Source organism: Panicum virgatum, chromosome 9N, assembly GCF_016808335.1.
Source record: "Panicum virgatum strain AP13 chromosome 9N, P.virgatum_v5, whole genome shotgun sequence".
Lineage (NCBI taxonomy): Eukaryota > Viridiplantae > Streptophyta > Magnoliopsida > Poales > Poaceae > Panicum > Panicum virgatum.
Window position 1 is genome coordinate 19,668,905 of NC_053153.1, and position 14,711 is coordinate 19,683,615.

At 41.7% G+C, this 14,711-nt stretch overlaps 3 protein-coding genes and 1 pseudogene across 6 annotated transcripts in view; 1 reads left to right on the forward strand and 3 right to left on the reverse strand.

The window, feature by feature from the left end:
* The window catches only part of LOC120690869 (protein virilizer homolog), a 39,849-nt gene extending 39,436 nt beyond the window's left edge, over positions 1-413 (forward strand). Inside the window, exon 29 of the mRNA XM_039973730.1 lies at positions 113-413. Within this exon, the coding sequence (XP_039829664.1) occupies positions 113-133 (21 nt within the window). The 3' untranslated portion in view covers positions 134-413. The remainder of the gene's footprint in view (positions 1-112) is intronic.
* Positions 414-1,916: 1,503 nt separating this feature from the next.
* LOC120687794 lies at positions 1,917-2,781 on the reverse strand. Its single transcript, XM_039969810.1, has one exon. The coding sequence runs from the start codon at positions 2,658-2,660 to the stop codon at positions 2,022-2,024; it is 639 nt and encodes a 212-aa protein (XP_039825744.1). The 5' UTR covers positions 2,661-2,781; the 3' UTR covers positions 1,917-2,021.
* Positions 2,782-3,420: 639 nt separating this feature from the next.
* Positions 3,421-7,427, reverse strand: LOC120692384 (mitochondrial arginine transporter BAC1-like). 4 transcript variants are annotated; one of them, XM_039975653.1, is made up of 9 exons: positions 7,171-7,426; positions 5,657-5,746; positions 5,316-5,417; positions 5,078-5,182; positions 4,886-4,978; positions 4,609-4,809; positions 4,430-4,528; positions 4,195-4,336; positions 3,421-4,026 (listed from the first exon to the last, which is right to left on the reverse strand). In XM_039975653.1, the coding sequence occupies exons 1-8, from the start codon at positions 7,264-7,266 to the stop codon at positions 4,202-4,204; spliced, it is 921 nt and encodes a 306-aa protein (XP_039831587.1). In that variant the 5' UTR covers positions 7,267-7,426; the 3' UTR covers positions 3,421-4,026; positions 4,195-4,201. The 4 variants fall into 4 exon arrangements, 3 of the variants coding, with proteins under 3 accessions (XP_039831587.1, XP_039831588.1, XP_039831589.1); XR_005682602.1 differs by having other exon boundaries at positions 3,538-4,026; positions 4,886-4,973; XM_039975654.1 differs by having other exon boundaries at positions 3,538-4,026; positions 4,195-4,257.
* A 563-nt stretch (positions 7,428-7,990) lies between these two features.
* Positions 7,991-14,247, reverse strand: LOC120689808 (annotated as a pseudogene).
* Between the last annotated feature and the right edge of the window lie 464 nt (positions 14,248-14,711).

The window sequence follows — 14,711 nt, forward strand, 5'->3', positions numbered from 1 at the left end:
TTTAAGTTTTATTAATGCATCTGCATTCAGTCATTGGTTATTTGCATGTGCACTGTTAATTCTCAAATTTGTGATGCCTGTTGTTGTGACTGTCTTTGCCATCTGCCACCAGGATCGCATAGGCCAGTTGTAGCCACTGTGGGCAGCGCTGTTGTGAAGCTGACATGTGACATCTAATGCTGGATCTATTGCTAAGGTGTTCTGTTTTTGGCTAGAGCTGTAGCTTAGTACCTAGAAGATGAGTACTGCTGCCTTGCTAGGCACGGAAATGTATGCCCATGTAGCCCATGTACATACATTATTCGTCTGTAATCCTGTGTAATATGTGAATATTTGTAACTTCAGTGCATGTCGTAATTTGTCGTTTGAAACGTTGATGCTGCTGATTAGCTGCTGCTAGTTTTGACGTTCCATTCTGCTAGTCATTCGTTGAGTACTTAATCGTTCAAAAAAAAATTTCGTTGAGTGCTTTGAGTGTACGTTCTTTGGTTGTACAGAAAGAGCCAAAAATTTGGATCCGCTAATTGCTTTGATAGCTGCTGGCCTGCTCGTATTAGTTGCGTTGCGGACCGGAATTCTTAAGCATACACACATATCGAGCACGAGCCGACGCCTGTATGTCCCGTGGTCTGCCTCGCGGTGTTGGACCATGCTGATGCCAAACCTAAGGGCAACTGCAATGCTAATAGCTACGTGGTCTGTTGATGTGGATTTGTGCGATAAAATCAATCATTTTATATTATTGGATCTATATGTTTTTTTTCACATGTTGTTGAGCTATGTGAAATAGATCAGTTATTTATTGATCACTTGTGACTTTTTTCTCCTATTTTTTCTTATCACATTAGATCTAGCTAGTTAAATAGATAACTGTTGGGGGTGCTGTAAGTCCATACTATCTCCGTGCTATAAAGATTTTTGTTTATAAAATTTCAGACACATTACTGATTCTGTTACCCCCAATAATTATAGTTATTGTGATTGAAAACCGCACTATTTATTATTTCCAAGATCTTTAATAAATGCGTATCTATTCAAGTATTTGATTGGCTTAATACATTTCTCTACATAATACTCCTTCCGTTCCAAATTATGTCATTCCAAGAATTTTGGGAAGTCAAATCATCTCAAAGTTTGACTATGACTAAAATTATAGAGAGAAACACAAAGATTTTTTTACATCAAATAGGTATACTATGAAAATATAGCTAACAAAGAATTTAATTATACTTAATTAGAGGCTAAATGAAAGTTTTTGTGAGACGGGAGTAACTTTCTTCCAAACGACACAATATAGGTCCATTGCAATTTCAAAACATGTTTTATTTCGTTTTGCATGCCTGCTTTATTTAAATACACATAAACAACGTCGTAACCTTGCCACCCACATTTTTTTTCTCAAAATGCTGTATCCCTAGGAGTTAGCTGGGAATTTGACTCCATGTATTGGGAGGGATTGAGTTGGAATTTTATTTTATTTCCCATTCCAATCCACATGGATTGGGAGGAAATAAGTTTATCCAAACAAAGCTTCAATCCCTACCAATTTAGGATTAACTGAGGACGGTTCGGGAAGGAGATCAATCGAACAATATCAAAACGAAAATTTGATCACTCAAATTGTAAACCATCGTATACATCTATAAACGAAGGCAGTTTATATGTTTCTTTAACAGTGACAGTACTTGCGCCTTTTCCACGACCCGCAAAAAAAGTACTCCCTCCGTTTCAAATTATAGGTCGTTTGACTTTTTCAATCTCAAATTTAACCACTCGTCTTATTTAAAAATTTGTGCAAAACATCACTTCTCTTGTTGTGGCTTTTATTAATACAAGTTTTTGAAGAATGGTTTAAATTTGACTATATTTGTATAAATTTTTTGAATAAAACGAGTGGTCAAATTTAATGTCAAAAAGTCAAACGACCTATGATTTGGGACGGAGGGAGTAAGTGTTTATGGACATGGCTCGCGCCGCCAGTCGAAGACTCTGCCTGCCAAGCAGCCGGCCGGCGGATCCGATCAGAGCTTGGTGTGGTCGTGGCACACCTGGCTCCGGACCTTCATCTCCGGGACGCCGAAGATGACGTGGCAGTCTGAGTAGGCCACGGCGCGCAGCTTGAGCACCCCGCCCAAGAGCCCAACCTTCCCGGGCACCCTCGCGTTGGCGTCCAGCGGCACCGCGCCGGCGCCCAGGTCCCGGGCCAGCTGCGCCAGCAGCTCGGCGCCGAAGCTGGCGGAGAGCACCGTCATCTCCAGCTCCATGGTGCCGTCGCCCCTGCTGGGGAGGTGCCCGGGGTCGATGCCGGCGACGCCCACCCGGACGCCCCGGTACCAGAGCTCGGCGCTCCCGGACTCGTACGAGAAGGACGCACGGTTGGGGTTGTGCACGTCCACGGTGAGCAGCATGGTGAGGTTGAACTGGAGGTCCGGGCCCGGCGTGAAGCCGATGACCCGCGAGGAGACGAGCCGCGTGGTCGGGTCGCGCACGCGGAGCGCCGTGAGGAAGAGGACCAGCAGCGTGACGGCCAGGAGCGCGGCCGCGCCCAGGGACACGAGGAGGCAGACGCAGCAGCAGCGCCTGCGCCGGTGCCGGCGGCGCTGGAGCTTGTCGTCGGCGGCGTGGGTGGGAAGAATGGTGGCGGCGGCGTTCGAGTCCATCGGAACGTGATTACGTGATCGCCGGCCGGTGGCGCATTGGATTGGATGCCGGGGACAGGCGAGTTTTAACGGGGAGGTTGGGTGGTTTCGCGGTGCACGCAGCCGAGTATTTTAGAACTGGTAACCGGCCGGTAACGGAAGAAACCGCACGGCCATTTGGCAAGGAGGCAATGGCCTAGTGGTCGTTTGGAGCAGCGTGTGTGTACATATATATTGCCGTGGCGTCTGGTTTGCATCGTTTCGTCGGTAGACTGTTGCTCGTTCGTGTTAGAAAAGGTATATTTTTTCTAGCTGCTAACGTGCCGTAACGTGGCATCAGCGAAACAACTCAAGCTGAAAACTGGAAAATTCTTGATAATCGGCTGAATGCCTGAATGTCCTCTGCTCTATCTAGCAAGTGAACTGATGATGTGCACTCAAACTGCCGGAGCTGAGTGGCTGACTAAATGACTTCCAAATGCTAGCTAAGCTCTGGATACGCTACCGATTAGAGCCACTCAAGCTGACCATCTTTCCTAATTCGCTTTCCTGTAATTCAGCTTCAAAAGATTGAGATATGCAAAAGTGCAAATCTGACATCTAGTACCTTTTCCTTGTAAATTTTGTCTAAACCACCTTTACTTCTCTCCTCTCTAAAAGAAAGGGGGTATAACCCGCTCTCCCCTTTCCTCCTTTTCCCCTCGATTTCATTTATTACCTGAGAAATCACAGACAAGGGGCCATTTCACAATTCCACCAAGAAGGGTGGTACAGTAAATACTTCCCTTGCAAGTCAGATTCATTTATTTTGCTGGATATCACGGATTTTGCAGTGTAGTTTCTGATATACAAGACGCTTAGAATATTTAATGGAATTACAAACAAAACAAGCTTGATACACACATCAAATCCAGTAAAATAATAATAAAAACATTCTGATGCTAAACACCCATAGCTTTTACAAAATATGGTAGAATCAGCTCACCCCTAAAATCCACAAACATAGGTTATGCAGAACAGGGAAACAGCAGCCGTAGCACATAGGCACCTTGCCATCCTTCGTTTCCACTTTCTGGTGGCAATCAAGTCCATATCAACTCAAGTAGGTTTGTGATCATGCCATCATGGTACAGATCAGCGATTACCTTAACTTGCCTCATTTACATGGACTAACATTTCCAGCTTTTTTTATGGAAACTCAACAGAGAATCGGTAGGTTACTAAAAAAACAGAGAATTGGTAGAGATGCGACCAAGTTTACAGAGTTCTTAGCATATAGCCTTCCTCTTTTTCATTGTGGTGGGGAAAAAACATCAACGCCATGAACCAAAAGAAATGCTTCCTTCAGTGTATTTCCCAGTCCAATTCCGGGACAAGTGCAGAGTACCTGGAATAGCAAGAAAAACCCGCAACATATATTACTAGTCTACTGGCAGAGACAAAAGCCTAGCAGATGACATCTTCTACAAAATACAGACAGTGAAATAAAACAGAGCAAAACTAACAGAAAGAAGGTTAACTCTTGAGATAAGATTTCATGTTCATATAGTAGTACCTTCATACTATACTCGCTTTATACCAAGAATCTTAGCACTGTACTCCCAGGCAACAATTGCCGCTGCATTGGCAGGGAAAGCTCTTGTTAGTGTCGGTCCAAGGCCAGCATAACAGCCACCCAGCCCAGATCTCTTATAAACCTGTCACATTTCAACCATGTAGGTTGTGCCTGCCACCATCAGGACAAGACACTAGCTAATTAAAGCGCAACATTGTGAAGCTAAGAACACTACCATGCTTAAAATTCGAAAGGGGTTTCGGCTCAAATGAGGGTCCGGATCGGTCTGTATGATAGTTTTTGCAACATCCAGAGGTAGGGTAGATGTCCAGAACTACATATAGGAAATACTCGTCACAATGAGGGTGTAAAAAGGTGCATTACAAAGAATTTAAACAATTACAAAATACTTACTGCCATTCCACTAATGCCACCACTCATGACCCCTATCCCAATATCTTTTGCCAGAATAAAATGACTGCTACTGGAAAACCTAGGAGAATCCAAATATTTGTGCATCCAGTATCGGCTGTACTCATAAGTGCAAAAAAAGACAGCATTGCCAATTGCCTCTCTGAACAACGTTGCCAGACCACCACGGAACAAACCCCTAAGCTGCAACACAACAACAGATAATTAGTCTGGCAACAGTTAAGCTACCAAATAGAAGCAGGAGGCAAGTTAATCTCACCCCATCACTTTCCAATGTTTTCACAGCACAATCTAGAGGGCTGGAGTACCTAGCACCATGCATTACATCCTTCCCTTGAACTTGCATTCTGCACTGAACAAGGTCTTGACATCACATCATTAAATGCCACCTGAACCATCCTAAGTCCTTGCATCAATTAGGGAAAAGAGGGAATTTAGACGCAACACTGACCTTGGTCAACTCAGTCGGAGTGAGGATGCAGCTAATCAGGGCCCCACTAGATGCAGCAGAAGGAATGATTACCTGTAGATGTGGCCTACCATCCTCATAGTTTCCCTGAAAGAAACAATTTAAGAAAGATATACTAAAACTAATGCTAGGGCTTGAATCAAGGTTTGCAAATTGCAATCTTCCTGCTTGCTCACAGTTATATGCTTAATTCTTTTAGTCGGAAAGATCATCTAAATACCTGTAATAATTGTTTGGCTTGGGAATATGTGCCGAAGAAAAGAGAGCTTTCAACTGCTATACCAATAAATGAAGATGATGCACCTTTGTACAACCCTCTAATCTGCAAGAGAAAATAGCCAGCAATGAACTACAGTTAGTGGATGAACAAACCTTATAAAATTCTATCCTTTCAAAATGTTATGATAATGTATACCAATCCTAAATTTAACAACTGCAGGTTCTAATACTGGGACTAACATGAACTCCAAGGAAAAACAGCAATGGCAAATTTGATCCCTTGTCTTTAAGTAGAAGGATGATGACACAAAACCAAGCAATATTAAAGAAGAGGGGGCTTACTCCTTCCTCAAGCAGTATTCTACTAGTGCAGTGGAACGCATTCTTGTACACCTTTCCATAAGCTGTGGTATTGTGAGCTTGCAATTTGACCTATCAGTGAACAAAGAAATCTTTACTGGCATGGACCAGATTAACAAGAAAATCTTAAATTGACATGAACCAAATTTATATTAATGATAGTCATATATTCCATCCAGATTAAGAGCTTTGGCTGGTAGCTTGTACAGGCTATTTTGTGCATTGTATTACACTGGTATAACAAGGAATTGTTCAACAGGCACAGACTTAAGAAACAAAATCCATCGTCAGATGTTAATTTTTTTAGTATCAGCTCACACAATATCACAGCCAGCAGGCTTTCCCAATGTACTACAAATTTGTGTTTATGGAATCATCGTACAATGCCACAAATGCCTCGAAATGTGGACCATCAAGGTCAAATAGGGCTTTCTATGGAGTGATGCCTTGTTTTGTGGCAAATCCTTAATCAAGGGTAAATCCCATCTAAATAAGACCAGACAGAGACCATAGACCAGAATAAATAGAATTTTTGAGACAAAGATTCAATATTCTGGCACCATTTAAGTGGGTAGGCACCACTGTTCATAGAAGCATGGTACCTAACATATCGATCTAAGTTCCTATCTAAAGGTAGCACTGCTTACAATCTCCTAGAGATAACATTATGATGTAAAGATATTGCCTTACTAGTTACTAACCAAAAACCTAAACAGTCCTAAACATAGTCAACTGGCCCTAGTATTGCAGGTGCCCCTAGCTCCTACTGCTCTTCTGTCCATGATCTGCATGGGCCCTAAAGAGCAGCGCACATTTGCTAAAATGTTGTACTGACTACTGACAAACCATAACATGCACATTATGCAGATTATGCAAGTTGAAGTTAGCTTAATCAAACAACTGATAAAGGGCAAATGCAGCACTATCGAGAATCTCGACCGCCATATATAAGGTCATCGCAAACCACCCCTCCCACTAACCATGACACCTCATGGAAGAAACAACAGTGGAAGAGCTGCCAAAAAGTGAGCCACATGCAACCCATGCTATCCCCATTCCAGTAGCACGTTGTTACTAACCAGCAAACATGGGTGGATGTAGAAGAGCTTAATGATGACGTTAACGGGGTGGAAGTTGGTGTTAGAGTATATCAGCAAAGTTGCTCTAATATACCGTGATCTGAATCTTGCAGCAATGTATTGAGTAGATTGCAATGGATAACTATTCGAATGAAGTAATTGATGTAGAGTCTCTACTTTGGAAGAACAACCTTACCCCATCGGAGGGGGGGGGGGGGAATCTATAACGCCACGGTTGGATACCTATCTGATGAATGAAACCTTGCAAGCATTTCATCAAACAGCTACTGTAGCCTGTAGGACTTAGGCATCGCAAGAAACAGGCAGGTGGTTGACAAAGAGCACGACAAAAATTTGCAGGGAACGACGCATACGAAGGAAATAACGGAAACAATGAGATGAGAGAAAGAAATACACCTTGACGGTGTCGAACGGGTGGCCCACTACGACCTGGGCGATGCCGGCGACGGATCCGGCGACGTATTCCTTGGCAGCGTCGCCCGCACCGGCCATCTAAAGGATAGGGTGCGGGAGTAGCTACTCGTACTAAGGGAACAGGGGGATGCAGAAATGTGAGCGAATGGGACGATCGCCGGCGGCCGGGCAGCGCCGCCGCCGTCGTGTCGCAGCGAATGCGGAGAAGGGAAAAGGAAGGAGGCACCACTAACTACCGAGTGGACTTCCCTCAAAAAAAAAAAAAAAAAAAAACTACCGAGTGGACTCGGTGGGCCCAGGCCCCAGGGACCTCAACCGGCAGCGCATCAAACATGGGCCGAGTCAGATGGGCGTTGTTTACTTGCGGCCTGGCCTATTTGCTTTTTTTTTTTGAACTCTGGGCCTCTTTGCTTCACCAATCACCACCACGTCGAATAAATGAATACAAAAAAAAACTTGCAGCAGTAGTAACAATTTTTTTTTGCGAGGAAGCAGCAGTAGTAACATGAATGAATATGTATGCTCGTGCACATAGCAGGTCATGTTAAAAAGGACTGGATTTTAGGGTTTGTATTATTTGTATGTCATATATTCCTTCCGAGGGTGCTATTGTATGAAACATCCTCCTCCCGAGGGTGTCACTAGATAAAGATTCAATTTTCAAAAGTGACTTTGGATCACAGCTTGTTTCGGGAACAGAGCACGCAAGCCATTTGTATGAAATACTACAGTGTTTCTCCAGGTTCATGGATCTTCAGTACACTGTCGTAAATTACCTAATCGAACCATTGAAACACTTCGGTTTTCTATCAAAAAGAATGTTTACCTTCTCCATTCGGAGGGGCGGTCATGACTATATTAGGTATGTAGTTGATCTGTACAAAAGAATTTGTTGGCCTTGCTGGCTCACACAAAACTAACTTATACTACATCCTTTGTTTCTGAGAAAATGGTAATTTAAGATCACTGATCGCGCCCCTAACATATTTTTTGTGTGTGTTTTTCTTAGAACTAAACCGGGTCACTGCCTCAAGGTATAACCCGTACATGGAGGCTGACTGGCTGGCATAGAGCTACAAATACCGGCTACGCCATCGTCATGGCCATCAGCTCTCTCTTTTGCTTCCAGCATCGTTCTGGGGCATCAGCAAAATGGAAAACTCAGGCCCTCCTCTAGGTCGGGGTCATCATCCATGTACCTTGTCTTGGACAGGTTCTGGGGGCTTGTCCAGCTACTGTTAGTTCTGTAATCTCTTTGTTCTAGCTCTTTGGTTCCCTCCAACGTGTCGCTGCTGTGATAGCTTGAATGATAACCAGACCGATAATGATTTCCAAAGTTCGGAGGCTCATGGAAACTGTCTTCTGGACCAGTAGGATGTGCAGTGTTCAGTGCCCAATCGCTGTGCTGGCTGGAACCATGGCCAGATGTGTAGTGATTTGCAAAGTCTGGAGGCTCAATAAAGCTGTCATGAGTCTCAACAGAACTGTCTTGTGGATACGTTTGGTGTGCAGAGGCCTGGGCCCAGCAAGTGCAGCTTGTAGACTTTTGTTCCCTGCCCTGGTGGTTGAAGGTGGCACGCTGAAAGAACGCACTTGATGTTGATGCCTCCAAGTGTCTTAGAGCTCTTTCATATATATCAGAATCCCGGATTTCCTCCTCTTCAATCTCAGTAAATGGCTTGCTCAGAGGTGGCCATATATCCTCCCCTGGTTCATCGGGGTGGTTAGATGATTCCGCATTTCTGCCTAAGTGTTCAGAGTGACACGTGTAATACCAGTCCAGAATGTATGGATAAGCTCTTTGATCTGTGTCCAGCAGCCCTAATGGACTAAACTTATAAATAATCCCATTGCCTGGAAAAACATCTCTGGAAAGCAGCCGATGGAAAATGTTGCTACAACTTGGATCTCTACTACTCAACACAAGCTGTGATTCTTCCATTGCTTGAAAAGTATATTTACGAATTTGCTTTTCCTTGAATCTCTGAAGATTGCACAAAAACTGCTTGCCATATGGATTTGGCTGCCATGATGTATATGCGTTTTGGAAACTGCAAAATAAAATAACATAGCCACTTAAAGCCAACATTCATCAAAGGTAATTTATACTACATTTTTTTCCTTCGAAATAATTTCATATACCAGTTTTTCTTAGATATGTGTCAAATTGTCAATGAGATTACAAGGATTGGGATTTATTTGTATTTGTACTGGATTGGACACAAAGGAAAACTTGGTCAGTACATAAATAAGAACATTTCACATCTCAGTAACGAAGAAAATCATACAACTCTCGAGGACAAAACTAGTGAGTAGTGACAGATGTTAAGTATCCTCAGTGCCACAAGTCCACTACATATACAAATAGATCAAAGAATGGGCTGAGCTTGCTTTATTAATTAACATGTAATTCCTCCTACATGTGTTTCATTTCATTTTTTTGAGAAAAAAATAAACCAATGTCAAATCCAATTTATTCAGGAACTTACAGTTTTCACAAGACTTATCTGCGATAATAACCCCAAAAGAAACAAACTACCAGGTAAAATGTTATGCCATATATATGGTATTGAAATGAAATGTACCTTAATAATGATTTCTCCATTTTCCCTTGGGAGCTCCTCATATCTTTTACTGAATCAAGTGGTGAACCATAGTTTCTATTTCCATGTCTTTGGAAGTCAAACAAACTTAAGCTATTGAGAAAAATAGAATGAAGTTAGGAACCGTGCAAAGTAACAACATTAGTAGATCGTAATAAGTAATAGCACAATACAGACACAAACCTGCATACATCTCCCATTCCATCTACATAAACTGTAAATTCCGAAATGAAGCACAAAATATCATTGACGCGCTGTAGACCGGGAAAAAAGTAAATCATTATACAACATAATCTAGAAACAAACTTCCGTTGATCTTGCTCAAAACATTACCTTTGGTAGCACAAATATTAGCAAGTAAGGAGTGATGAAAATCGAGGCCATCTCTTCCAAAAGCATTGTAATGGTATACTGCAATATCAGTTTATAAGCAATAAGCTACCATTCTAAAAGCAGATATTGTAAATTATACACATGATTTGATAATAATGATCTGATAAACCAAATAAACAATAGTCCATTGCTTACAAATGCAAAGTACCGAAGTTGGCATTAACTTATTGAGTTCTTTTATTAAAAAAAAACTAAATCGACCACTGAGAGTGTCGAACCCCTTCCAATTCCCAAGTATGGATCCCAATACCCAAGTAGGCATTACCCCATCACGATGCCTAGGCTCTTGTGGGGCAAGGCAGCATGTACCGATCCCTTTTATTTTTTTCAAGATAAATGTTATACCAATCACCGAACATCAAAACTGGGAAAAAATAGAAGGAAAAGGGGGATTGGCCCAACCGAACCCCCATACCCGCAGTACAATAGTACTTATCTACTAATCCTGATCTCTCTATGCACTCTCCCTTTCTATCTTGCAGCAGCTGCCTCCCTCCTGCTAACAAGCCAGCTACTCCACCATGCTTCTCAGACAAATCACCACCACTGTCCCCAACCACAGAGGCAGAGCTGCACCGGCCACTGTACCGGACCTGGCATCCCTCCCTTCCCACTCACTCATGGCAAAAGGATATAAGAACTAAATATGCTAGAATGGCACAGTAACTACAATGAAATGAATCTGAGTTATTTACGATTCAACTGTAAACACTCAGGGAAGTGAATTACCTGAAACAGAGTTTCAAATTCTTTCCGCACAAGTTCACTGCTCTCTTTACCACGCCATCTTTTTGGCATGTAATGTGTATGTTGGACAACAAGGGTCATAGCTCCTTCTGGGTCAATCACTTGAAGCTCATCTGCCACAACTTTCCTACTTACAGTTGCGATGGTTCCAAAAATAACAGTATACCAGAAAAGATTACGTCCGAAAACCTTCATAACCCATAAAGAAATGAGATTTTAAAGATAGAAGGTATCGATTGTGTGACATAAAGGATGCAGGGAAAAAAAAACTTACATGGCCCTCAAGGATAGATTCACCCAGGAAGCCAAGGATGAGAAGGATTCCAGCCAAGCCACCAGATACAAACGAAACAAATTTTGCAACAATAGATATTAATGGAGTTGGAAACTGTTTTAAGTAATTCAAAGAATGAAGAGTGCAATTGTTCATCCTGTGTCTGAAGAAATGTTCAACCTGAAATAGTTAGTAGTGGCATTAGGGACTAACTGGAAAAGAACAAAATTAACTAAATATGATCTATGAGCTTTGTTGTGGGCTTATACCCACAAAAAAAGATACTTATTTCTACCTCATTGTACTCACGCAGAATCCATCTTGATAAATTTGACCATCTTCGAGATGATGCTGTACTGGGGTGATTGTAGAATTCTTCAGCATGTCTCAGAAACATATATACCAATGGGAAGATGACAAGGCAGGGCGACAGGAAAAGCATTGCAATGCCCATAATTACAAGTCGCTTTTTCAAAACAGATGGGCTTGCTAGGAAGTCTTTTCTGACGCAAAATTTACTGCAAAAGAAGATGACATGAGGTTTGTGTTGAAGCAGGATCAATAGCCATTAGCCGATGTAAAAAGGTTACAGAAAGTAAGATAACTTTTTAAAATAATAGAATCAACAAATAAAGTTGAAAAACTATAGTGGAAGAGAACATTTTAAAGGAAAAGTTATGAGAAAGGTGCTTCATGGATAAGAACGAAAACAGGAACACCATACATTTCAGGTAGTAATAGTTGTTTCTGAGATTATTTACAGCTACAAAATTCAGTAAATGAGCAGCAAAGTTTTCTCATCTGTCATCTCAAAAATTTCAGGTAAACACTATTGTCCCTGCAATGCACATAAACTGAGCGCCACATGGAAGGGGACACAGAGTCACAGACATTTTATTATCATATATCATAAAGGGTTAAGGGTGCTAAAGTATCATAAAGGCCTCAATTTGTCATTATTGACATAGTCAGTAAACTAACATATGACAAAATCTACTAGGACTGGTGTATTTGCATGGAAACAGCATTCCACTATTGACATTGCCAGTAAAATAACATCAAGTTGACACTTGTAAATACATATCCACCACATATTAGTTCTTTTTTCATGTCATAACTCTTACTCGTTCTCAAAAACCTGAGTGGCACTGCATATCAGACCATTTGCGAAAACTAACACTAGCCAAATTTTTGACGGAAACCAGAAAAAGGAACACACTTTCCTTACCTATCGAACATGCTCTGAAAGATGCACCAATTTAATGTCCCCTCCAGCACCTTTGGAAGCATCAGATGGTTTTTCCTTCCATGGACACGAGAGCCGACAGCTGGACCAACTCCAGGCAGCCAACAGGGAAGTGAAAATGCAATGACGCCTTTATTAACCATCCCAATCAAGTAGTTCTCTTTGCGCATTATTCTCATGATGATATCATGCTCTGAAAGATCCTTAACAATGCAAAGTTGTTGCGACTTCTGGAGGAGGACAACCTTCTCAACTACTTTGGGCCATGATATAGTTTGAATCTTCAGATCTGTTACCTTAAGGCTGCACAAAGAAGTAATAAAAACAAAATGATAAGTCAATTATTTTCTCAAAGAAATGTTTGTGTGGAAGTGGGCACATGAAATTGAAATATTACCTGTTATGGTAGAAGTCACGAACATTTAGCGTGCTTCTCAATTTTACAAAGAACTTGACAAAGTTAATAATTCCATAAGTCGTCAATATAACCATTGATCCGACAGTGATCATCTTCACATATGTGAACGAACTTAATGGGTCATTCTTGATGACATTCATTAGGTCACATGGTTTCTCCCCTATCTCAAGTGCTTCCACTCCACATTTCAAATGGGCAAGGGCATCCCAATCAACAAACAAGAAGAAAAAACCAATCGTGCATACCATAAATGTAACATTAAGGATCTCGATTATCCATTTGGTGATGATGCATCTTAAACCCTTTGCACAGAAATATTCATACAGCCTCTCAAAGAAAATATCCAAGTCAGGAATCAACTCAGCCTTTAAGTCCTCCCCATGGAGAAGTCCTGTTGGGCTGTCACAATAAGACCTTGGCAGTCTCCGGTAGTCTGATAACTCTACTTCAGGTGGAATTTCAGCAAGATGTGTTGAAAGTGCTGATTCTCTTCTCAACGGCCACTTCAATGATCTTATAATATTTTTGCCCTTCAGAAGGAAGGACATCATATATGGAAAAGGAACACGAGAAAAGCTGAAGGCTTCCTTGCCATGTCACGGCTGATCACCTGGAAGGTAAAGTTTATGTTTTTGTTTTAAGTGACTCTGCAAGACGCATTCTGATTAAAACGCCCAACAAGAAAGTACCGGCTTCTTAAACAAGAAGAAAAACATCCACTCCCATCCAACACAAAACATAGTAAGGAAAAAAAAATCTATTCTCATCCAACAGAACATAAATACATGAATGTTTCAAAAACTAAGCTTTTGCACTTCCTGTCCAGGAAGGATAGCAAAACTAAGTATTACTAGTTGAATTTGTTTTCTAATAATTTTGGAATCAAGACCCAATTATAGAAAATGTAAGCCCCTTCTGCTTCAAGCACTAACTATCAAGTGTAAACTAGGCTTACTCTGTCCAAGTCCACAACACGGGGGGACCCAATAACTGTTGCAAAAAGATCGAATTGAGCATGTAAAATCATGGTCAGATCCGAAAACAAACACCACTGTTGCAAAAAGATCGAATTTAGTAGGTAAAATCATGGTCAGATCCGAAAACAAATACCTTACGTTAGGGATTTGGGTGTTTGATTTCGTGCAGCGGGATGGGAAGGGAAGGGAAGGGAATAGGCAGGCATACCCTTGTCGGATGTTCGTAGGGTGCAGCCGCACCAGCTGGACTCGAGCTGCAGTTGGGCAGGGGAGCGTGGAGGACTGGAGGGCGCCGCACGGGTCGACAGCGTCGAGAGCGGCGTCTGGGGTAGCAAAGGGAGGAGATGGAATCTCGGGGAGGAAGAAAAACATGCAAATCCAATCCTGCAAGGCCCTGGGGCGGTGGGGTTCATAGGTCGGTTACTGCAAAGTAAGCTTTGAAAATTTTCCGTATCCGATAACGGTGTGTTTAGTTCATTTTCCATTTTGCGTTTTTGCGTTTTGCAATGGAATCTTCAATATTTAAAGTATTAAATATAGATTAATCACAAAACTAATTACAAATCTTGTATGTAAACTACGAGACGAATCTAACGAGCCTAATTAGAGGAGCATTAGAGCAGGTTTACTGTAGTATTAATGTAGCAATTTAGTGTCTAATCACGCCCTAATTAGCCTCATTAGATTCGTCTCGCGATTTAAAGTACATTTATATAATGCGATTTATTTTTTAATTACATTTAGTACATCATGCAAGCGATTTACAAAATTTTTGCGTTTTATCTTTTGGGATTTAAACACGGCCTAAGGACACAAATTTGGGTACATATCCAAATACGTATTGAAAGGTTTAATGATACGGCTT